At 36.9% G+C, this 24,437-nt stretch overlaps 1 protein-coding gene across 3 annotated transcripts in view; it reads right to left on the minus strand.

The window, feature by feature from the left end:
* KHDRBS3 (KH RNA binding domain containing, signal transduction associated 3) overlaps positions 1-24,437 on the minus strand; it is a 90,413-nt gene that overhangs the window by 35,729 nt on the left and 30,247 nt on the right. For all 3 annotated transcript variants that reach the window (XR_015283572.1, XM_086878250.1, XM_086878260.1), the window contains 3 exons: positions 17,916-18,032; positions 15,696-15,842; positions 9,420-9,559 (listed from right to left, as the gene is read on the minus strand). Coding sequence is in view for 2 of the 3 variants with exons in the window: in XM_086878250.1 (XP_086734376.1) it covers positions 9,420-9,559; positions 15,696-15,842; positions 17,916-18,032 (404 nt within the window). In the remaining variant the exon portion in view is untranslated. The remainder of the gene's footprint in view (positions 1-9,419; positions 9,560-15,695; positions 15,843-17,915; positions 18,033-24,437) is intronic.

A 24,437-nucleotide genomic window follows, 5' to 3' on the forward strand; every position in this document is an offset into this window, starting at 1 on the left:
CAATAGAATTGTTCCAAAGAAGCCAGACCCTTATCATGTACTCTAACAGATACATAGAAGGAAACAAGCCACAAGCTCTGCTTTATCTTTCTACCTACCAAGGCATTATCTAATTAATCTCAAGAACAATAATTGAGTAAAAATGTCCTCATTTTAGTAGAAATTTTCCAACTTGAACAGTATTACAAAGATCCAGATTTGGCCTTAGGATTTCCTATCCCATTTCATACAAGTCATATAATTTCACATCAATAAAAAAATCAGAAAACAAAAAAAGGCAATCCTTTTACCACAAATAAGTAGCATTTAAAAAACTGCATCACTGAATGAGGAATGCAAAAAATGTAAAGATACAACCCAGATAGATTTCATTAGTTTTAATTACTGACCAAAATACAGCCACAAAGTATTTCAAACAAGCCTAGAGAGTGATTTAAAACTGTGCTTATTACTTGGTTTTGGCTAACCTGTAGAACGCCTCCTCAGGATAAGTATCAGCTGCTTATTTGACTTCATTTTAGTGGGGGCAGGGGGGAGTAGTGAAGTTCCCAGACACAGCCCACTGAAGTAATATAAAGAAATAGCAAATGTGATACTTTCCAAGAGAAGCCAGAGAAAGGGAAATGAACCTAGTGGCATAGACTACAGTCAATATCAAGTAAAAAAAAAAAAAATAAAAAAGAAAGAAAAAGGTCAGTAAAAAGATTCAAGAGTCACTAGGCATAATCATGACAGCATCCTTCTGGCAGGGTGCAAGTGAAAGCAGGAAATGGGATATGCTGAAAAACATGGAAAAACATTTAAGGGAAGAAAAAAGGTACAGTTTTTCAAGGTAGGATAGATTTATTCTTGAAAAGAAATTACAAAACCAGATCCATATGATGAGGTCTTTTCTGCATTTCAAAAAGCAGTTAATAGGATTGGAATGGTGATGAGTGGGAAATGATATTTCTCTTGTATTATGATCTTATCTTTTCATAGCTTTGTTCATTCCTCGTACACAATCTCATAATCTGAGATGTATGGTTCTTATGGTTACTGCACCAGGATGGAGGAAACTGGAAAAGCACCAAAACAAAACTCAGGGACAGGATTGAACAGGAGAGTTCAATCAGCACCACAGACTTAAGTTGTAGAAGGTTATGATGCTAGGAGGAAATTTTAGAAACTGTGAATTGTTACTTCTTCTAACTTGCATAGAAGTTGATGTAGTGTAAATTGTATATTCTTTTAATTTAAGAATTGTTATTTCTAAGAGAAGTCGTAGGGAAACTAAAGAAGCTTGATGGATATTTACAATGAACAGACTCAAAATATTGAGGAACCATTTGAACAGGAACCTTTGCAAAAACAACAGATCTGCCCAAGTATTCCTTAATTTGAAAAGGGAAGCTATAAAAATTATGTTTAAAAATACTTAAGAGTAAAATGTACATCTGTGGTATGGGGAGTCAGCAATTCTATGGGAAGTCAGAGCAAGTACACAATTATCAGAAAAGAAAAAGCTTAAGAAAGGGCAATAGGAGCTCAGTAAGGCAAGAACAGGGTTTAAGAGGTATCACTTGAAAGGCTGAACCCAACTCTAACCTCAAAGGAAGAATCCTAGTAAAACAAAATACTCAGAAAAGCCGTTCCTTCATTTGTCCCAGAATCAGTAAACCTCCCAGAGTGAGCCTCAATCTCCAGTGCAGATCAGTTTGTATATATGAATGCCTACATGCACATGCAGATTTTGCTACACAATCAAGAATAACTGAAGGAGTGTCTCATGGTAGAGCTGTTCTTACAGTAATCCACTGGATAGTGCTGCCAATGCTTTAGAGACAAATTACAGAAAAAAGGAACAAATAAAAGTATGTGCACTATTTTTCAATAAACTGCAACAGAGGTTCAGATGCCTACTCTAATCTGTAGCTGAATCCCAACCTGGATGTTTTAGAAAAGAAAATAGCTAAAAAAGTCCAACTTGCAGGAGGGGAGGGACTCTTGGGAGTTAATACACACACATATAAATTTATATATCCTACCATTACACAAACTAACAGGTTCTGCACTATGACTGCCTATAGAACATCTAGAATTAAGACTGGCCCAGAGGTCAGGACACTAAAAACTACAGTTTTAGAAAATGTAAGAGTACACACAAAACTTCACTACTCCACTATGTATTCACAGACTTGTTTCCTAAATCAGCTTATTTCCACATTAAAAAAACCCCAAACATAAAATAACTGGAAGTGCATCAGAAACTATGTTGAAGATGACGAGCAGTCTAGAACCATTCGCATATCAGGAACAATTAAGTAGATTAAGGCACTTCATACTACAAATGACAACTGAGGCTTATCTGATGCAGCCAACAAACACTGGAGGAATGGAGAAGGCTGAGGGTGTCCTCAGAACAATCTACACCCTCTTCAAGGGGAGCAGTGGAACAGGAGGTGCTGGGCTCCTCTCTGGTAACAAGATACAGGACTGTACTGAACGAAACTGAATGAAAAAAAACTGAATGAAACCGATTTTGAAATTTTGTTCTTTCCTGAACTTTTCATCTCTTAATCAACTACTTTTGAGAGGTATCCATCTGCTTCCAAAACCTCTGAAGAAACTGCACACAGGGTCTTGTTCGCTACCCTTTCCCTTCTACAGCTATAAATTAAAGAATCTTTGTGCAACTGCTAATAATTAGAACAATTATTGTACATATTTTATTCCAGCTGTTTTATCACATTGAGAGATACCTTACCATCAAATCAAACTTCTCATGGCTCCTAGACTACTTCCACTGCCTGCTTCTTTGCCCAAGGACATCCTTCTGCAGGCCAAATTTCAGGTGCCACCAACTCTCCTTGTCTTTGCTACCAAACTGCTGATTAGTTTTATTTCCTTATAAAACCTTTGTAACAAGTTACACATTATCAAAGCTGGTTTGTCAGCCCATTGTCAGCCTTGGATACCAGCTCATATTCTAAAATACAAGAAAGGTATTTTTTTGTCTTTATTCTCTCTCCTGTCATGGTGTCACCTCTGTCCCTGTCAGAAATCTTTCCAATGTCCTCAAGAAGAACCCCTTATGAGTAAGAACCCGTAAGAACTTCCTACAGTGCTCAGTCCATATATCCAAGGCCAATGGAATGCACAAATAAGCACTGAACCTCCCACTGATCTGTCTCCAATCTTTTTAAGCACTTTGTGCAAATACTTTGGAACAGGGTTAAAGAGCCTTATTTTCAGGAAAGGTGAAATAAAGAGGCCCTTGCCAATAACCCCTCAGAGTACAACACTGCAGTACACAAGTACCGGACTATCACATAGGACAATAACATTTGATTTTTTTATCTTTTTGAGAAAAATTTGAAGTACCTATTAACTGCAATTTCTATCAAACACACACTAGTACTTAATTATTGTCAGGAAACACACAGCAAATCCTATTGCTGAGCCACGTGCTGTTATTGTCACTTCCAAAAAGGCTTTAACAACAAAATGCTCATCTATGCTCTCAAAGAAACATTTTTTGCCAGATTATTACTTCTTTAAGAAAATTTGAAATATTTGTTTCATCTTCATAATCACTTTGAGTTTGATTTTCCTGAATTTATTAATTTGGCAGTGGTGAATACAGTTAAGAAGTTAACACTTCTCCATTACTCCAATAATTCAGATTGTTAAATCCTGAATAATGTTACCCCCAAAGATGAGTAATTATCTTGTAGGCTCTGCATTAAAAAATGCTTTTATATCAGTATCTTTTATATCTATATCTGTACCATGGACCAGACTAAGTAAAACAAATCCCAGTAACTCATTTAATATCTTTTGTTTCACTAGAAAACAGGAGGAATAATCTAATTTAACTCACATACCACATCATCCCTTCAAGATACTGTCATGAAAGCTCTTTTTTTTGGAATATAACTCTCCTCTCATGACATTATTTCATTACTTATACTTGCAATTCAGTATAAAAAGAAAATACAAAGTGAAGCACAATTTCTGTAAATATATAAACACACTAGAGAAGGGGAGAAAAAGCCTCTAACAAAAGTGTCAGAAGGTGCTAATGTGATTTGTGAACACTGTGGAATAATGATAGAAGATGGTTAATGTCTGAAAATGTGAAAATACAAACTGTATCCACTTATAGTATTACTAAAGTGTTGAATTTTGTGATTAACATCTCATTGTTTAAATCCTAAATTTATTGTGTGTGAAAACATTCTCAAGGAAATCTAATACCAAAATCTAATACCTCTTAGAACTATGCTACACAATGTTAGATTCAAAATACTTGTGTTAATGTTCAGAAGGAATTCACAAGTACTAATCTAATCATTGATTCCCACTCAAATAGTATTTTACCAACTTATACAACTTAGTTACTTCCTCTTTGGCCTTTGTTAGCAATAATATTTGACATTTTTGCTTTCTAGTAGTCCCACAGTGTTTCTAGGATTTACTTCCAGCAAACTAAGTTACTGCCCTTGACCACAGAAGCAGGCACAGTACCTCATATTCATCTCCAGATGCCCTCATCAATAGACACTTTCACATTTAATTTAGCACTTTCTCCGCTCTAGAATCACACTGATTCTTATTTCAACTTTAGCTATCACTGGATGGCTGAGTTAGTAAAATTATTCTGATCATGAAATCACAACTAGAGTCAGTTCACAGCTTCCCTGCACTTTTAGTGAAACAAAAAATTGGAACAGTTGATGGTATGAAGAGCCTTTTCAGTGTCTCCCCCAGAAACACTAAATGGAAGAATAGCTTTAAAATAAAAAATAGTCTGAAAATTTAGGACCAGTTCTTAAGAGGAAACATTTGAAATTATTTAACATTAGCACTCATAGTTCCATGTATCAGCAGGGATTTACACTGTACAATAAATAGATCTAACAGATTTGGTTACCAGATGCTGATATATTATTGGCATTTGAGCACAGCCAGCTACATCCAATGTTCTTCAAACAATAAATACTTTTATTTTATATTAGACGTCTGAAAAATAACAAACCTGTCATTTCATTGCTGGCATTTTAAAATACTAAAACACCGATATCTGGATTCAACTCAAAACTCAGATTCCTGACTTTTCATCCTTTTTGGAAAAAAAAAAATCCCACCAGTGAATTAACACTCTTACACAGGAGTGTTATTTATTTCATATTTATATTTTAAAACAGTAACACATATGGTCATGCTTCAATTTTGTGGAAAATGGGAGATCACAAAAGCAAAGGAAAACACAGTGAACAATAATAGTATCTGCCTTTGACCTAGATCCCAAAGAGGCTTTGTGAAATAATTATTTTGTGATACATAATCTTTTGCATTTCACTACCTACATGTTCTCAAGAAAAAGTTTTTCTTCAAAAAAAGAAACCAGTTCATTCCAGTGGTGGCAGGAAAGCAGCTGGAAGGTTTGAACACAATGCAGCAGTGATCCACATCAGCTCATCTTACTTCTAACATGTAAGACAGCAAGTTCTAACTCACAGCTCCTGCAGCACTTTTATTTTTCCCCAGTGACAGTTATTCAACCATTAGGACCCCAGCCATGCACAGACTGAAATATGAATAATAAATGGAAAAGTAAAAAGAAATAATCAACTGCACACCCTCTTGAAAGCACAAACCAGAAATCTGCCTTTTCTTTAACAAGAGTATTGTTTTCAAATACAATCTGTTTCAATCTGGGGAGTGAAATCAGGTAGCTCCACCTTATTGTGGTCTTTCAGTAACTAAGTGGAGCTGCTCATAAGAAAGAGTAACTTTATCAGGGTCTGTACTGATAGGACAAGGGACAACAGCTTTCAGTTGAGGAGGGCAGGTTGAGATTGGACATAAGGAAGAAATTTATGATAAAGGTGGTGAGACAATGCTGGAACAGGTGGCCCAGAGAAGTTGCAGATGCTCCATCCCTAGAAGTGTTCAAGGCCAGGGTGGGACACTTTGAGCAACCTGGTCTAGGGGAAGATGCCCTGCCCATGGCAGGGGGTGAAATGAGATGGTCTTTAAGGGTCCCTTCCAGCCCAAACCATTCTGTGATTCTAGCACAGATTTCTACCTATAAGTGAACAAAGTGGTTCACTCCGTGCCACCCCCCAAGGCATTAAGGAACTTTTAGCCAAATTCTGAGACTTATTAGCATCCTCTAGAATTTCACTTTTCTAAAACAAGAGTTGGAGTAACAATTGAGTGATCGTTGAATTTATTATTTTCTTGAAGTAGAGAGAACTTTTAGAGAGAAAGGCTGTTTTAGTTGCAAAACCTCCTTAGAGGTGTACATTAACATCTATTAAGTCATAGGAAGGTTTGGGTTGGAAGGGACCTTAAAGATTATCAAATTCCAGCTCTCTTGGGAACAAGGGCAGGGACACCTTCCACTAGAACATTAACACGTGTTTAAGTGTTTAGTTTTGTTTTAAGACTTTAGTTAACCAGAAATCAAAATTCATATTTTGGTTGCTATCATTTATAATGCACTGATTCAAGATGGGAATACAAATGCACTGAAGAAACACTGATGCCTAATGAGTTATATTTTCTAGTTTTATACCTTCTCATATTAAACACCATGGATCCTTCTAAGCTTGCTATCACAATAAATTAAAAAGCAACTGGTATGATCATTTTATACAAGTTGCCTCCAGAAAAGAATTTAAGATCGTAATAAAAACAAACAGAAAACAGACTTTTACCACTTTCCCTCTTTGTTGTACAGAAGTGGGATTATGTCAAAATAGTTTAACTGCTCAGCATGAACACAACAGAAAATAGAAGTGCTGTGATTACATCTGAAGGTCATCTTTAATAGTATTAGGGACAAAGACTTGGGGCAAGGTGGGGAAAAAGGAAATAGCTGAAGGAAGCAGCTGTATCCTCCAAGATCAACAATAAGAAAAGAACATTCCTGAATGTAAAGCTTGCAACACACATGCAGCTCTCCCAGAATAAATTCCATCCAGTTACCCCCAAAACCTTCCTTGCCTCTACAGCAAGAAAAAAATTTGTCAAGAAAATTTGAAACAATCCAGAAAAAAGAACACAGTTGCCAAACCACAACCAATAGGCAATTACTTACCCCACAGGAATGTCTGCACATAAGCTAGGTTTTTTGTATGCAAACACAAAAGTACTATTCTATACAAAAAATTTTGTTATGGATCTAAAAATAGATTTGATAAGATGTATTATATTCAGTTGCCACATGTCTGATAAGGAGCAAAAAAGGCATAAATTAGTACTTTTTTTTTCTTTGAAACTATTCAGGAGTAATAAAGGTTTCAAAAGTGGGAACTTAAACACACTCAACAAGATGTTTCACGTATCAAGGCTGGTATCATAAAACCATTCTGCAGATCACAAAGAAAGGTTGGAATCAAGGTTTTAGACTTTGTTTTGCGAGTCTTCTGAGGCTTTGCTTCAACTTCTCCTGGAAATCTCAGGGATGCTGCCTATTGAAACTGTTTTATCCAACACTGAGACAAAGCCTTTAAAGCTTTGCTTCAACAAAAGTATTATCCATTGAAATCCATTTCTGCTAAAAAAGAATCAGAGCACTATAACTGAGTTTGAGATCTTCAGCTCAATGGCTGTACAATCTCAGTAGCAACAGAATTGAACTTCACTAAAGGAACATGCTAACCGAGCAATTCAATTTGAGAGAAAAGTGTCTTGGAGTTTAAGATAAGCCTTGAAGTAAGGACAAGTCAAACAGACACTTTTCCACTTTCCTTTAGAATATATGTGAAAAATGGTGATGACAAAACAACCTTTTACTGCCACCTCCAAATCAAACAGTAATAACATTTATATTTACCCTGAAGACACTTCAAGAGCTGTAGACCAACTATGCTGGATTCTGTAAGCTGTGTAACAGTATCTCTTGCATAAAATGCAGATTTGAAAAAACAATTTACCAAAATCCGGAGGACAGAACCGGCAGTGCTAGAAATGTAGTACTCTAAAAAACTATTTACATATGCACATACTAGGTACTAACAGTGTGAAGTAGTTATTGTGCCTTGGTGACAGGATGTGACCAAACAACAGCTTCTGTGCCCCAGAAATATTAGCTGAAGGACATGGAAAATGAAACAAACTTGAAATAGTACTGCAAATGCATCTGTACTCAGCTTTCATAGCAGAATCATTACAGACATCTGTGACAAAGTTACAAATAGCTATTTAAAAACAAAACAAAAACCTGCAAAAAAGAACTCCTCTAAAATTTGAAAGAACTCTTGTATGGCTGATTACAGTGCCAAGGGGTGAACCTTGGTACATAATTAACATTACTCAGAACATTAAAATCAAGAAAAGCAGAATACATATATATTTTTACACAGTATTACAAAACAGAAGAACAGCAATTTGATGATTGAGAGAATTTTTTTTCTCACAGGACACAATCCACAATAAGAATAATTTCTTTAAATTAAGATTCACTCTGAATTGCATTTGAATTATTGTCAGGATACATTTAACTAAGCAGATCTATATAAATGGAATATTTCCTTAGAGCTGCTTCTTCTGATACACTATCACCTGAGGTAAAATGCTTCAGGGTATTATTCAGGAATTAGTTTGAGAAATGCACTGAAACAAGAAATTAGTTTACAACTTTCATTCAGAAATGCAAGTTTCAAGCTGCATTAACAAGAACTGCACACAAAACAAAAGATAACCACAGCTAACAGCAACACTTAGGTACTGCAGAATACAGCTGTACTCTGTAATATAAACAGTTATGAACTTTATTTAGGTTTTGTTTTCACACTTCAGAACTTGAAGGAGTTGAAACTGTCATCTCAGTACTACAATGAAGATGGAGGATGTTAGAGTAAAAATAAAACATCTGTGACAAAGAAAAACAGAAAAAGCAGTAGATGCTGCCTACTCCCAAACAAACAAAAGCCACTTTTCACAAAGTAAGTGCCACTCAGACAAGAAAATCTAAATTCTACCTCCAGAGCGCACTTCTGTATCATTTCATCATGACTATGAAAACAAAGCAGTAACATAAAAAAAGAAAAGCATACTGTATAAGTTGGAGATACTGCCTGAAATTCATGACAATCCAGGTAACATAGATTTCCTGCTTTGAACTCCAAACACAGACTGCACCCAAGTAGCAATACAAGGCTAGAAATCAAGTTGCTCAAGTAGGATTGAGTATCTCCTATACTGTGCATTGCTTCTTGACAAAGGCAGTGTTCAAGTTCCACAGGACCATGGTTAGTTCAGTCCAAATGAACTCAACTTTCATCAATAAAAAAAGGTTATTTCCCCAACCTTTTGCTCTTCTTTTGGGAATCCGTGTATTTTAGTGTGTTACTGTGTTATATCTGGGGGAGGAATTTTATTTGAAGGGAGAAGCTTGAAACACATTCAAATGAAATTCCACATACCTGGACAAAGCAGGAACAGGTACTCCTCTTGCTCGAATTGATGCTTTTCCACGGACAACTGGAACTTCTGCACTTTCTGAGCCACCATTTAAATATGTTAATTCCTGAAGCTGCGCCTGTCTGATTTCATCGTTGTAGTCCTAAAACAAGGGGGAGGCAGAGTGAGAAAAAAAAATCAAATTGTTTACCCACCTCTGTCAGCAAACTCTTAAAAAGCTGAACATTCCACTGAAAAAGTTTAATATGCATAGTAAGATAAGAATAACATTCAGTCCAAACATTATTACAGAATTCTACATAATAACTGCCATTTTTGTTCAGGCATGTTTTTTTTCTTTCCCTTTGCATATTTTTATGTAGCTTTACCAATTAAAATGGCAATGTTAAAATGCTGCAGAGATAGGAGAACACCAGAAAAAAATATCAAGATCCCATATTCTGAACTGAGATCCAGTTTGTAGTTCCAGCTGTAGAATGACTATGTGTTAAAATCAGAAAAAAGAGGGGAGAGAGAGAGAGCTGCAAAAGAGTACAGAACAGCTACACTGATGAGAACAGCACATGAAAATGAAGGAATGGATTAGGAATCCACACTTTAAAAGTCAGGAGTTACAGAATAAACACATGAATTCATTAAATACATACAAGAACTGTTATCTAATAAGAAGAGCTCAAAAAATTAAATTCTGTAACATGCAATGGTAAAAATGCCAAGGACATATGACTTGTTTCTGTCTGCACAAATCCTCTACTCTCAAGGTCTAGCAAAAAGAAAGCTCAGGTGTTTACATACAGAATTAATATGGTACTTCTCAAGCACAAGTTTTCAGGGACCTTGAGTCAGCCTCTGAAACAAGCAGAGCACACAGGAATAACACAGACCCAGCACTGAACTCTTGAAATAGAAGTATTTTTCTATCATTTCTCCTCCACTTAAAGTGAGCCATGCAGAATGCAGCCATAAAGGTGAATTAAAGATAACTATTTTTCCCAAAGTGCAATCGTACTGAGTATCAAAATATTAATAGGTACTCCCATAGGAACGAAGGGATACTCCAGCTACAACAGCTCTTCTGCAAATCCTCCCATTTCAAGAAGAAAGGTTTATTCTAACACCACCCATTTTACAATTCAATGACAACACAAAGAATCTGCATCTCACTGCAAATCTGAGTTTATTACATTTATTCACTAGACAGGGACCAAAAGATTGTCAGGCAGTCTTACAGACTTTGAAACATAACCCTGCATTGAATGAAGATTAAAACTTCCATGAATTCAAATCTCTCAATTATCCTTGAAACATTCTGTTTCTCCTAGACTTCTATAAAAGGAAATAAAGTTGTCCTTTATATGCTATTGCTGAAGAATGTTACTGGTGTTTAAAGAAGCACTGTAACAGCATTTTGTCCAAACTGCCTTAAATAGGTTCTGAAATTTAACTCCCAACTGCCCACCTGATATCATCCTCTATTTATCAGCAGAAACCAAATATGAGAAAGGTCTAGAAGACTGAAATAACTGCTTCAAATGACATAATTGAAGCTTTTGATAAACAGATTTCATTATTAAATGCCCAGGACCCAATACATAGCCAATCCATCACAGGGAGTAGATTACAAACAGGAAACTGAACACTATTCTGGCCAGCTACTGTACAGAAACCCACTTTGTATTTTTTATCTGTTGCTGGATCAGAACTGGCTACAAATGCAAAATTCTATGCCCTGTATAGAGAAAAAATTCAACCTTAATACAAAGAAACCTTGCCAAGAAACTGTACCACCAACATACAATATCAAAGTTCTGACAGCCTGTGTCAGATGCCCTTTATAATTTCTTCACAAAATATCTTTTTCAGAACTGGGCCCCTGGAAAAATGCCTTTGATGATTTTATACTCAGTTAATTTAATTCCTTAGCAAAGACATGCTCGGGTTGCCACTTTGTGTGTTGTGTCCCTTTTCTTTTCTCCCTGACACTTTCTCACTTTCCTGCAGCACATTACCAGACACAGCAGCAGCCTCAGGTCACAGAGAAGGGCTCTGCTGTGCACAGGACAGAACAGAAAACATGGCCCTTATCACACACACCAGAGGCAGCAGGAGGATGCAGAGTGAAGGGGCAGCACAAGGCAGCCACGATAAGCTGCAGTGTTAATCCATTAGACACCGAAATGGATTCCTCAATTAAAAGTAGCAGATGGTCAATTTATGAATACTCACTGCAGGAAACAGCACACTTCAAGTCAAATTAAGCAGACAATCTTTTCCTCACCTAGAAGATGGACGTGGAAACTCTTTAGACTGCATCCCTCCTCTGAATATCTTAGGCAGTAGCAGCACTTGAATTTCAGTCAAATGCTGCTGCTGAATTTCAATTGAACAGGTGTACTCTGATTTTATGAATAAATTGACTAGCCTGACTAGCTACAGTCTTATCCATTAGCCATGGAGGCTGCATTTACATCAAGATCCATGCAAGACATTTTCATCCCACAAGTCCCCATACTTACATGATCTAACTAAACCTTTAAAATTTTATCTATGATTTTCACCCAGCCACATCAACACATTGGCAGCATCTCTTGGGATCACTCTAGCTTAAGAACTTATTTCAATTTATCACTCAAACTATTAGCAATCCTATTTATTTATATCATGTTAGGACAGATCCCCACAAAACCCTTTGCAGCTTTGCAAAGCACTCAAGTAGATCTTTATCCTGACAGTGAGCAATCAATAATTATCAGGTTTCCAGCCACCTTTTTTTATACCTTACAGTTACTTGCCAGCTTAAGGAAAAGTCTTTCCTTAAAAGTGAGAGATTCCAAAGGCCACCAAGCTCCACAAAATGCCATCAAAAGCTATTTAATCACATCTTACAAGCCAAATGTGCAGAAGGTACAGGCTACAGGAGAAGGTTGTGAATTCTGCTCACATTGTCATATAACTGGTATAGATTGTTCTCTCAAAGACATTTCTATATTTTGCTTTAAAGACAAGGAAAACAAACTCTGGTTACCAATGGCAAAGGGTAATTAGTGCTATATCTGTCAGAAGACAAATGACTGCCACTCAAAAGTTAAGCAAAACAGACTAAGTTCTAACGGTCCATACTGCCATAACCATAGAATCACAGAATGGTTTGGGGTGGAAAAGGCCTTAAAGAACATCTCATTCCAACTCTCCAGCCACAGGCAGGGAGGTTTTTTTTTCCACTTTCCACCAGATCAGGTTGCTCAGGGCCCCATCCAGCCTGGCCTTGAAACCCTGGCCTAATAAAGCAACCAGGGAGGGATGAGGTTGAAAGTACCTGGCTTTTTGACCTGACAGAAATAATTCTCAAAACCAGTATCAAGCACAACACCCATCAATCTAATATTCAAACAAGAGTGCTGACCAGAGTCTGGCCAGAATAAAGGGACTGGCTAATTTAAAAGAAAATGAAAGAATGTACTTAAAGTCAGAAGCCACAATTCTAGCTGCAGAAGAAAGTTAACACTCAAGGCAACGTCAGCACAGCCAAAAATACCCTCAGAACCAGTTCTTATGTTTTGGGTTGAGCTATGCCAATAGTTTAAATGAAATTACACCACTGCATCTGCTTGAGGTTAAACTTGAATGCAAGGATACTTGCCCATGGATCTGAAGATGCCAAAAAAGAGACTGAGGCATTTTTGCTATAGTCAGCTACCACAAGGATATTCTGTATTCTTGCACCAAATGTGATGTTATGTTCAGCACTGATCTGAGAGATGAACAATAATCATATTCATAAATTTGATCTAGCATCTAAAACTGTAGGAAGTCATAGAGACCCTACATTGTAAGGATAATGCAAATTATGATCATAATCATATATATTCATAGCAAGACATCTTTCCTGAAATAAAACAGGTAATTTCTTAAGAAAGCCACAACAGACCTTGGAGAAAATAAAAACCAAGTTGCATTTGGCAGCAGTGAACCAAACACTATTTCTAAAGGAAAAGCTGCTGCTCCTTCAGTGGCTGCTGGAAGGTGGGAGGGGAGAGGTGAAAGAGAGTAAGGCTTTTAGAGCAATTCTGATAGGCTTACGTTTGAAAAGCCAAAGGGAAATTAAAAGTGTTGGCCTGATCCCACAGTTCAGGAAAGATTATGTAGCATCAGTTCAGCTCAGTATAAGATGCAATGATCAAAAATAAAGATGGAAAAGTGTATAACACCAGTCAATGAGATTGCTCATTATCAGTCTATAATTCTACTGGCTTAACACACTAATGACCAGGTGTTGATAAGATTACTTCGTTTATATCAACATTAGGGAAATCAAGCTGAATGAAAAAAAAGACAACTGATTGAGGGGACATGGGGATGAGACACATCCTTGCTTCCAGCACATGCAAGAAGCATTTATCAAATTGAACATATTTCTGTTTAAAAAAGGGCAGCTGTTTGCTGTCTAGAATAGCCAAGAACTTAATTCTCCCTTATCCCTCCACACCCTTAAAGCATGAATCGTAAACAGAATAACCTTCATTATGACAGCCCAGCATTCCTACAAATATTCTGTTGAGTATCCTCTGTTGGATCAGTTAGGATGCCTGAACAGTAGTATGCTCATTCAGCTCTTTTCATAAGCACCAAGAAAAAAGAAATTTAGAACCTGCAGAGAAATGTACAGTGATGTTTGATTTTTTTTATGAGAACATAATGCCCAGGACATCTTTGTTTTTTAACTGTCCTAAAGTACATCTGCATTAGGGTTGCTTCACATCAGGACATATTCCTAGTGAACTGTCATTTATCCTGCTCTGGTTCATACCATGCTGTAGTACTGGGGCTCATGAACTCGCTTCATTCAGACAAAAACAGGTCAGAAGAAGCACTCGAGGAGCACACAGCTCCAGTCACCTGGGACCTAGTTTCATGAGATACTTTGAGCTGGAAGAGACCCACAGGGATCCTTCAAGTCAAAATCATGGCCCTGCACAGGACACCCCTAGAATCCCACACCATGGGCCTCAGAGCACTGTCCATTTCTTGAACTCTGTCAGGCTTGGTGCTGTGACCATTTCCCTGGGGACCCTGGTGTGGTGCCCAACCACTCTCTGGGTGGTTTCATAGATGTGGACTAGGTTTGGTACAAACTGTAATTCCCAAAATACATACAGGAGCACTGTTAAACCATCAGCACCAACTGCTGTACAAGAGACATCCCCAACTGGTCCCCAGTACAGCATGCTGGCTCCACTCAGACATTTACAAGCTGCTGTCACTCAGATACGCGCCTCAGGAAACTTTCCTTACCCAGGTCCCCACACTTCCCTGATCTGACACAAATAAAGATTAACACTTGGGTAACATTTTCAGCAGTAAAAATAAACAGAAGTCAATGCACCTTGAGAATGCTTTGCTTTCTATACCAATCCTTTGATCACCAATATAGACTGAAGAAATATTCACTCAAGAGCTGAAATAGCTGGGAACTTCACACACAAACATCACCTCAAGTGCTCCAGAGCTTCCTAAGAGAGGCTGGATTTTTTTCAAGCAGTTTAATATTGCAAAGTAAGGTTGGTTCTTACATGAGGAGCAGATGAAGTTATCTTCTGATGGAAGACATTATAAACCCATTACCAAGATATATCCTGGAGTACAAAATTGTACTGGAAACCAGATGTCATTTCTTATATCCATATTAAAGAAGCTGAAGTATACACCAGAAAGCAAGTATAGCTAATGCATCACTAGTATTGTGATAAAAATAAAGATACAAGATAAACCTGTATTGATTCTCAGCACTCAATACTAAACCAGGATTACAGGTGAGAGAAATACTACAGCTTCAAATATATTAATTCTTAAACAGAATTGATGCTTCACATGTACCAAGAAGCCAGAAAAGGCACACATTTATAGATTTTTTTTTACAATTATCTGCAGTCTAAAAGTGATACTTTGCATATGACTAGTTAAGCAAGAATAAGTTTCTCTTTTACTACAGGGCAGGTCATAAAATCTGTGTGGACAGTTACACATTCACCCAGCAACTGCTTGTATCAAAATGCAAAGTATTTAACAATCAATTTATTTCATAAATTAAATTAAATAACAAGACCTGACCAATACTGTGGACTGTTCAGAATGATAGTTTGGACTGGAACATCATCCAGTTCCAATCCCCTGCAATGGGCAGGGACACCTTCACTAGACAAGCTTACTCAGTTTTAAAGATAAAACTTCTCACTCAAGACCACCAGAATTCTCAATAAAAAAAAAAATAAAATACTAACAGGGATGAGGAACTTCTTGATTTCTTCCAATGCATGTCCCATTCTGGCATATGCTTCTGCAGGTGGAGCAAATACTTCAATTAAAACATGTAGGTCATCATTTAGGTGGAAATACTTTGCCTCTCCACTTTTTCTTAACTCTTCCTCCTAGGAAATAAGAAAAATGGTTTTACACATTTTTGTTCAAAACATTCTAATGCAAGTATTGAAGTTTCTCTAGAGGAATTTGCAGACACTGTTCACTCATATTCAGATGCCTACAACTGAAAAAGTAACATGAAGTTAAGAGCCAACAGCTTCTGCTCACATACAGAAACTGTAGCACAAGGAGGAATGCTGCCAAGAGTTTTTCCAGATGCACTAGTTTCATGAAGAAGACACTCTTTTCTTGAAAGTCTACAGAAACAGGTTTGATCTAATATTCCACATGAGCAAGCTCCCTTTACCAATATTATTTCAATCTCAATATTACTATGCTGCTTTGATACTTATTTTCTGTTCTCACTGAAGTTTTTATCCAATGAGTGCATCCTTCCCAGAACTGTGCTATTTGGACATAAAGCTAACAGCATATGAGATGAGGGAAGAGAATATTAACAAAAAGAGTTCACCAGCTATTTCAGAAGCAAGCTTATTTCTTTCATCTTCCTTCACCCAAGCCAATTCAATGACTGCAAAGCTGAGTTCAACAGAGTGAAGCAGAGCTCAGTTCTCAAATACTGACATTCACATGCAAGATATTCACAGACCAAAAGGACAGCACTTGCTTTTTCTTGGGCTGCCCCTTGCCCATGTGCACTTGACAGGTCCAAGGGATGAAACCAGCACTAGAAATAATTTCAGTGTTTTATCAGATAACATTATGTCAAATAATTAGCAGTTCTGCTGTCTACAAAACTAACACTCCCCTGCAGTTTCCTGTATTTTGCAAGTGCCAGGTAATCACTTCACCGTTTAGATTACAAAAACAAAAAGTTGCAATGATAGCTGAAATCTCCTCCCCTGCACACCCCTAATTACAGGCTGAGTTTTATATGTGACAATCTATTTCTGCTCCTCATGCATAACATTCTTATCAACATGATTTGTGTTTAACTATGAAAGTGGTTTTTTTTAAAAAAAACAGTCTAGATCACTGTCAGTATACCTAGACCAAGAATATTAAGAGGTCACTCAGCAGGATTAGACTGTCAGCAAAATCATTATTTTGCCAATACAAATAAGAGATTTTAAAAATAGAAAGTAATCTAATATAAATGCCACAGTTCAAATATTTAGTTTTAAGAGAAACTGCTTCTCAGTTAAATACTTTAGGCACAGTTACTCAAAATATATGAGCCACAAGCACTGGAAGTTGAATTCCCCATATACTGTTTTTTTGGTATATACTTGCACTACACACTCCCTGTCCTTTTCTCCTAAAGGAGAAAAAAATCACTGTGTGGTTAGTTTGTGCAGAAGACAAAGTGCTAAGCAACCTCCTTTCTGTGTTTATCAATCAAGTTGGCTGATAACAGCAATAAAGAAAGCAAGTCATAATTTTCTGCATAGGACCTGGTAAAAAAAGCATTTCAGTAAGCACTTTTAACAAAAGATACAGAATTTCATGGTTTTCTAATAAGATCATTCCCATAATCAAACTTTTAAAGTAATTCTGTGCTTTTTTTGCCAATTTAGTTTTTATTATTGTATTTTATTTTAGTTCTTTAACATGACTTGTCAATGCTTCCATTACTTTCTCCATTAATTGCAAGGCCAGAAGTTGGACTTTGATGATACATGCAGGTACCTTCTAACTTGGGATATTCTGTGATTCTATGAAAACACTACACACTAAGGCTCTTATAACACCACACAAATGAAAATCAGCTCACTCACTGGCTGCATCTCACAACCTTGAGAACACATGAAGCATTTCAGGTTTTTTTCATTTCCCAAAAAAACCAATACAGAAGCCACATTGTTCCCATTCCAGTGTCCCTTTTTGACAGTTATTTAGATCCCATAAAATTCCATCATGTGTTACTTGACATCTATTGGCTTGGTTTGCCCACTGCATGTGGAATCTTGGCTTGACTGGCCAAAGAGAAACATTAACCAATAAACAGTATTAGGATCTCTTATGCTTTTTATTTGTTCCAATTATCATTACAAGGTTTGCTCCCTTCCTCAGAAATTTAAGTTAAGTAACAAAATTCCACTGACATACTCAGGCCTTACCTTTGTCTTGTCCCTCATAGAACCTTTTCCCAAAATAGACATTTTTGTCAGTGTTTCTTCCTGTAAACGCTTTAGGGAATTACCACGTGGACCCAAAAGTTTTCCCACAAAGTTGAACTGTAAGAAAACAAAAAAAAAACCAAAAATCCAACACATTAACTTCAGTGGATTTCTAATTGTAAATTAATGGGCAATGAGAAAATTAAAAGAGACATTTTGCTGAAACAACTTTTGGTCAGAGATGCAAATGATTAGACCATAAATTAAAAAAACCAAAAAACATTAAGTACAATTGTATAGTACAATTAATAGAATGCCAGTGGCTCTAACAACACAGAAATATCTGAACTCAAGGATAACTTGGTGTCCACTACAGGCTGCCAGATCAAAGGGAGCCTGTTGATAAAGTCATCTTGCTCCAGCTAAGAGGAAGCATCGTGCCCAAGGCTTTTGTCCTGCTAAGGGACTCCAACCACCCCAACATCTCCTGGGAAAGTGGCAAGGTGAGCCACAGGCAACCCTGGAGACTCCTGGAATGCATGTGGGATAACTTCCTGAGCCAGGTAACAGACAGACCTACCAGAGGGGAGGTGTTACTGGACCTGTTGGCCACCAACACAGATGAGCTCACTGGGGACACCAAGATTGGAGGCAGGGATGGTGCATTGGAAATGGACCACATGAGGAATACAGCTGGGCTCATGAACTTTAGGAAAGCAGATTCCTTGCTCTTTGGGGAGCAGTGGGATCAGTAGGATGTCCTGAGAGACTGCCCTCAGGGTCTATAGAGAAGAAGATATATAGAGAAGTCTGGATGTGTAGAGCTGGGGTGAGGAAGGCCCAGATGAAGCTGAAACTGAATCTGGCAAAGGACACAAAGAATAACAGAAAGGGTTCCTCCAGATGACCCAACCAGAAAAAGAAGGTTAAAAAGATGTTACCTCCCACTGATAAATCATGATGGAAAACTGGTTACAACAGATTAGAAGGCTGAGGTACTCAACAACTGAAGTGACACAATCATGTTAAGAAGATAGTTTTAGGCAGAAATAAAATTGCTGAACAGCAAACAAGCTTAAGCTTTGTGGCCCAAATTTATAAAACAGTTTGCAAGTTCTTTGCTTGTCCTTCTACTGCCTTGTCACTGAAGAGCCAAAATGGGCCCTTTCCCTGTTCACCTGGAGTTATTTGAAAGGACTTCACAATGGGGCAATGGCAGTCCCAAATCTCTTGTTCCTGAACTGGAAATGATGATGGAACAAAGGCCCAGCTGCACTCACCCTAAAATGCAGAAAGTCTACAACTCCAGTAAAGCTTTTTTCTCTCAGTTTTAGACAAAAAGGAAAGCAAGCATTAAAGGTCAACTAAATATGAAAATATAAGTTTATTCCTCTTACTAGTTTTAATTCCCAATGTAGAACTGTCACAATACTATTAAGAAAATGGCTTATAGATTAATATACTCCACAAACTATTAAATTTAAGGCCTTCCATGAACCAGTCTTTTCTTAAATTATCAGGTCACATCAAAAAATTCTCGGGCAATTTCTTTAATGTTTTTTTTTTATATAGGTCCTAAGATACAGTCAAGAAAAATATTCATCAGAAAGATTGAACAGATACAAGTAGAAATTTCCCTTGCTGAGAATATTCAGGACTCAGGCCACTGATGGAGTCCTGTGCAATTTAATTTACCATCATTTCAACAGAAGGTTGAACATCTGAAGGTGCAGATGTTCTCTAGAAATTCCTTTTAACTGGGACTTCTGATTTTATTGTTTCTGAAGGTACAACTAAGGAAAGCAAACAAATTGCAACAATTTGTTACAAATTTGAACTTTGAGAGTCAATTATTCCCTATCCAGAGTTTCCTGAAAGGAAGCTCACAGTTTAGTATAGCTCATAGTTTAGCTCAAAATAAAGCTTTCACATAGTGAAATAACACCTCATTTTTTCAAGCATTACTTAAGATTACTTATGTCTACTTATAATAGCATTTTAAGCTACTGGCAACAAAAAGAAGCAGTTACTCTTTACTGCAGCTGTATTCTTTTAGTTAAAACCAAGTAGCTTAATGTTGTGTAAATCTAAAACTTGACCTACCAAACTTTAATACCTCCAAAAGTTGGCATCTTTTAAAAACCATGAAATCTCTAGCACCAAAGTCAGACATTACAGAAGCTATACAAGGACTGCACAGATGACATATTCTAGACACATTTAATGAATATGAAAATGTATTGTCTGTATCCTGAGATCCACTGAACTATTCTTTTCTGTGCACTGAGACTCCAAATATTTGATTTGACAAGTCTGAAGCAAAAGAAGATTGTGTTGCAAGTTGAAATTCTGCTGATTTGAAAGCACAGTACCTCTACGTGTAGCTTAAAAGCACAAAGGTTAGTAAAATATGGCTTACAATGCAGTCACAAAGCATTTTTGCTCCCACATAACAAAACTAAAAGGCTTTGAAACATTTCAGTTGATTATTCCATAAATAAAACCCATTTATGATATTGAAGGAATACTTTCAGGAGAAAACAAATTATTCAATTTGAGCAGGCACTGCATTTTGTTTAAACTATTGGTTTATCTCCCTTTTATATCAAATTGGAAATATCTGATCAAAGGTTTATTTTGAAATATTTCATAGATATAGAAACACTCAAAGTATCAGTCACTAACTTACTGTTATTCACTGCTTTCAATCAAATAGCAGAAGGATGCAAACCTAAGTGTACAAATGCAGCACACAGTAAAACAAATTTTAGTTACAAAATTAGCAAATCCTGTTTATCTGCCAGTGTTACAGAAGTGAGTAAGCCTGGAAGATCCAGGTTAGCTCTTACACAAGATTGCTCACATATAAATTGCATTGGTGCTTCCCATGTTCCACATTTAGGGATTACTTGCCCCAAGAGCACAAGAACAAAGAAATTCAGGTTTATTATTGAACTGAAGCTTTTAAACTATCTCTGAATTAGATACACTGGATAGTAAAAAATGGGACATCTGAGCAGCTCTGCCCTTGTCAGAGCAGTCACATTCAGTAGTTCTGGATGAGAATCAGACATGCCAGACTCTCCTCTTTACTCGTCCCTCTTGATACACCACAATCACCTCCAAACTGATGTAAATACCAAAAATCATTCTCACCTTCACCAGCTTCAGCTTAATATGGTATTAAAGCAGTCACTAAATTCCAGTGCAACCTGGTGAAGTTTTCAGTTCTACAGGACAGATGAACTCCACCACAGAGTCAACCATAATCATAGATCACCTTTGTTAAATCAGAAGTTGTCTCTGCACAAGCCAGCTTCTAATGTATTAGGCAAGTACCAGTAAACTATGGACAATCGCATGTAAGAGAGGGGATAAAGTCCCCAATTCAAATTTGCTTTTAGACCAGCTCCAAAGGACTTGGTATCTCAATATGGTATCTCAAGCAAAATTACAGGCATCTTTGCAAAAACAGTATCAATATTCAGATTAACAGATCTGGGAGGAAACAGAAAATGGGAAAAATTAGTACCTCAGCTACACTTCCAACCAAATATTGAACAAAATGTCATCTGATAATACATTAGTTTGAGCAAAAGGATTCAAGATTTGAGAGGTATTCTTATTCCTAAAATCTATGATCACTGAAAGCACATCCTTCTGTACCTCTGGTTTACTTTGTGGGTAAAGATACACCGTACAGTGCAATAGCCCTTCCTCAAATTCCTAGGATACAGGATTTTCTCTTGATCATGGTGTCCATTAGCTGGCAAATACTGGTTAACTGTACTGAAAGAATCTTTCTCTTTTACCAATTATCCTAAAGTCTGCAACAAAAATCTCAAATTTAAAATACATCTTAAAAGGAAAACATCTTTCACAATAGAAACAAAAAAAATATTATAAGGTTTTTGCTTCAAATATTTTTCCTTTCTTAGATGTTCATAAATCCTCATTTAAAGAAGCATTTTTTCAGTTATCATACAAAAGAGATTACCAGCATCACTGCATAGCACCCACTTCTTTAGAATCACCAAATCAAAACATGACTGGAACAGCTGTCTAGAGATTTGGTTCCTTATCACCACATCACTGCTTGACACTTTCCCCTGAAAACATTTCTGGAGAAAGACAATTACAAAGAACATTCAAAGAACATGATATTATCTTTAGAACCATTTAATCTACTATATGAATTATAGCAAAAAAAAAAAAAGAATTAGTGCTAGTGCTACAGTATTTTTAAATGTATATATTACAGAAAAGGGGATATAATAGAAAAAGTAATCCTTGTTTATCCCCAACCAAGGCAAGTCTGCTAAGAATGGTTCATCCAGCTTAAAATACTTAGTGAAAGTATAAATGCTTGACCAAATGCTTTCCCGTAAAGCTTTAAGCACTCCATTATTATTAAAGCCATAGAAAGCTTTCTTGACATATTAGTTTTCTGAAATGGTTTGTCTGTGACAGGGTCACTAGAAAAAAAAAGTTAATTAAGATTCAGGGCACTTTCCCTTAGAATGACCTGAAAAAAGGCAAACGTCAAGCTTTTTTTTCTATTCATCTCAGAAAGTTTCTACAGAAAGGTAAATGCTTCAAGTATCTATGTTACACCACAAACTACTCTCCTTCATGTAACAGGGTAGTAGTTCTTTAAACATTTATTCATAGCAGAAAGCTTGGTCAATTTTACTATAAAGTTGCTCAAAAGTTATCCCTGCTATTACAACTGATGCTTGTTCCTCCACATCACTTCTGGTTATGCAACCACATTTTCTCATTTCTGCTTTAAGAAATATTTAGAGCTGAGGTATTATGAAAAATAGTGCTTTCTAACTAGTCATATGATTAAAATATTAATCTCTCCATGACTTTACATAACAGCAGATATATGTAATAATGATATTTTAAAACAGGTATTTCACTTTAAAAGTTGAGCTAAAGGACTTAAATGGATACCAGTTCCACAAGTCAGTAACTTTTGAGAAAATATATTGAAAGCATCACTTTGGGGAATAACAGACCATTTCTTCCTAACTTCTGAGATTTACCCAGTATTTAAGTGTAGATCTATGAGCAATTTTTAAAATGGTAGCCTGTCAAAATGGAAGTAATTATTCCCCACAGTTTTGACCCCTCTCATGGAAAACCATCATGATTCCATTTATCATCCATGGAAGCTATTTTTTTCACTTAATTCAGAACACCCAAGTTCAGCAAACTGTCAAAGCAAAATCAGCATTCTGAGACCAAACTACTTCACAATGCATGTTCATTGAATGTATGGGAGGGGGATAACACCTCCCTGCCTCAGAAGTACACAACAAAACTCTAAAACACCTTTCACGCGTGATGGATGGCTCTTCATAGCAGAGTTGGGACAGATCCACAGAGTCCCTCCACCAACACAACCTCATCAGGACCTTCCTGAGGCCAGCTCACCTATTATGCCTTTAAGTCTGGTGCAAGTTCCATGCTGATTTTCAAGCATGAAACACAATAGAAACACAGGTTTAAGGGTCACATTTCCACACATGACCCAGAGTCAGTTGAGGTATTCAGCTGATCAAACAGCAAGTCACTCTAACCTCAATGTCCTAAGCTGACAAGACCTCATTCCACTACCTGCAGCTTAGACATCCAGCATCCACATGGACTTCTATCTATAGGTAACTTGATTTAGAAATCAGTTCTACCTTAAAAACTTGGCCCTTTTCCTGTAAGACTGCATAAAAGCCCAACCTCTCTAATCCTTACTTGTAGTAGATGTCCCAGTTACAACAGGATTGCAGACAGCATTACCAAAGCTTATTCAAGCTTCACCTAAATACCTCAGATTAATTTCTGTATCACAGCACTTCAGGACTCTCGGAGGCATCCGCAGAGCTGGACCAAAGCTAAAACCTCTAAGACTCTACACAATCATATCTTCAAAAGATGTGACTGGGTCTGAAGTCTATAAAGGAGTCTATAAAGGAGTTTCCACAAGGTTCTGTCTTACCAGGTAAGACTATCTGTCACCATATCAAGACATATTAAATCAGGAACTTTTTTTACATAAGTCTGTAAATAACAAAGAAATTTATTCAAATACACAACCAGCCTCAAGGAGAAACTGAGCATAACTCCTGGGACTAACCATCTTGAGTTATTTCATAGCACAGACAAAATTCAGGTTGTCTTGTTTATTCTGTCACTTTCTATCAGGGTCCAGATATGAAAAAAAACCAACAAAACACATTTAGACCAACTATCTGTAGCATGAGATTAAGCATATTAACTAACACTATCAAGGGTTGAGCAAGACAAAAGCTCCCAGTTAAAGGATGTAACTACAGAGTATCACAGAAAGAACTCTCAGGTAGGAGGCCAGTTAAGCACATCACCAGGAACACTCAGCTGTTTCTGCACTAAGGGAAGGACCAGAAATTCAGTGTTTTTCCAAAGTAAACAAAGATGCTTAAAAAAGTGCAGTAGATACTTTTAAATCCAGTCTACCAGATTCTTTTCCAACAGAAACCC

The sequence above is a fragment of the Cyanistes caeruleus genome, chromosome 1, assembly GCF_971803275.1.
Source record: "Cyanistes caeruleus chromosome 1, bCyaCae1.hap1.1, whole genome shotgun sequence".
Lineage (NCBI taxonomy): Eukaryota > Metazoa > Chordata > Aves > Passeriformes > Paridae > Cyanistes > Cyanistes caeruleus.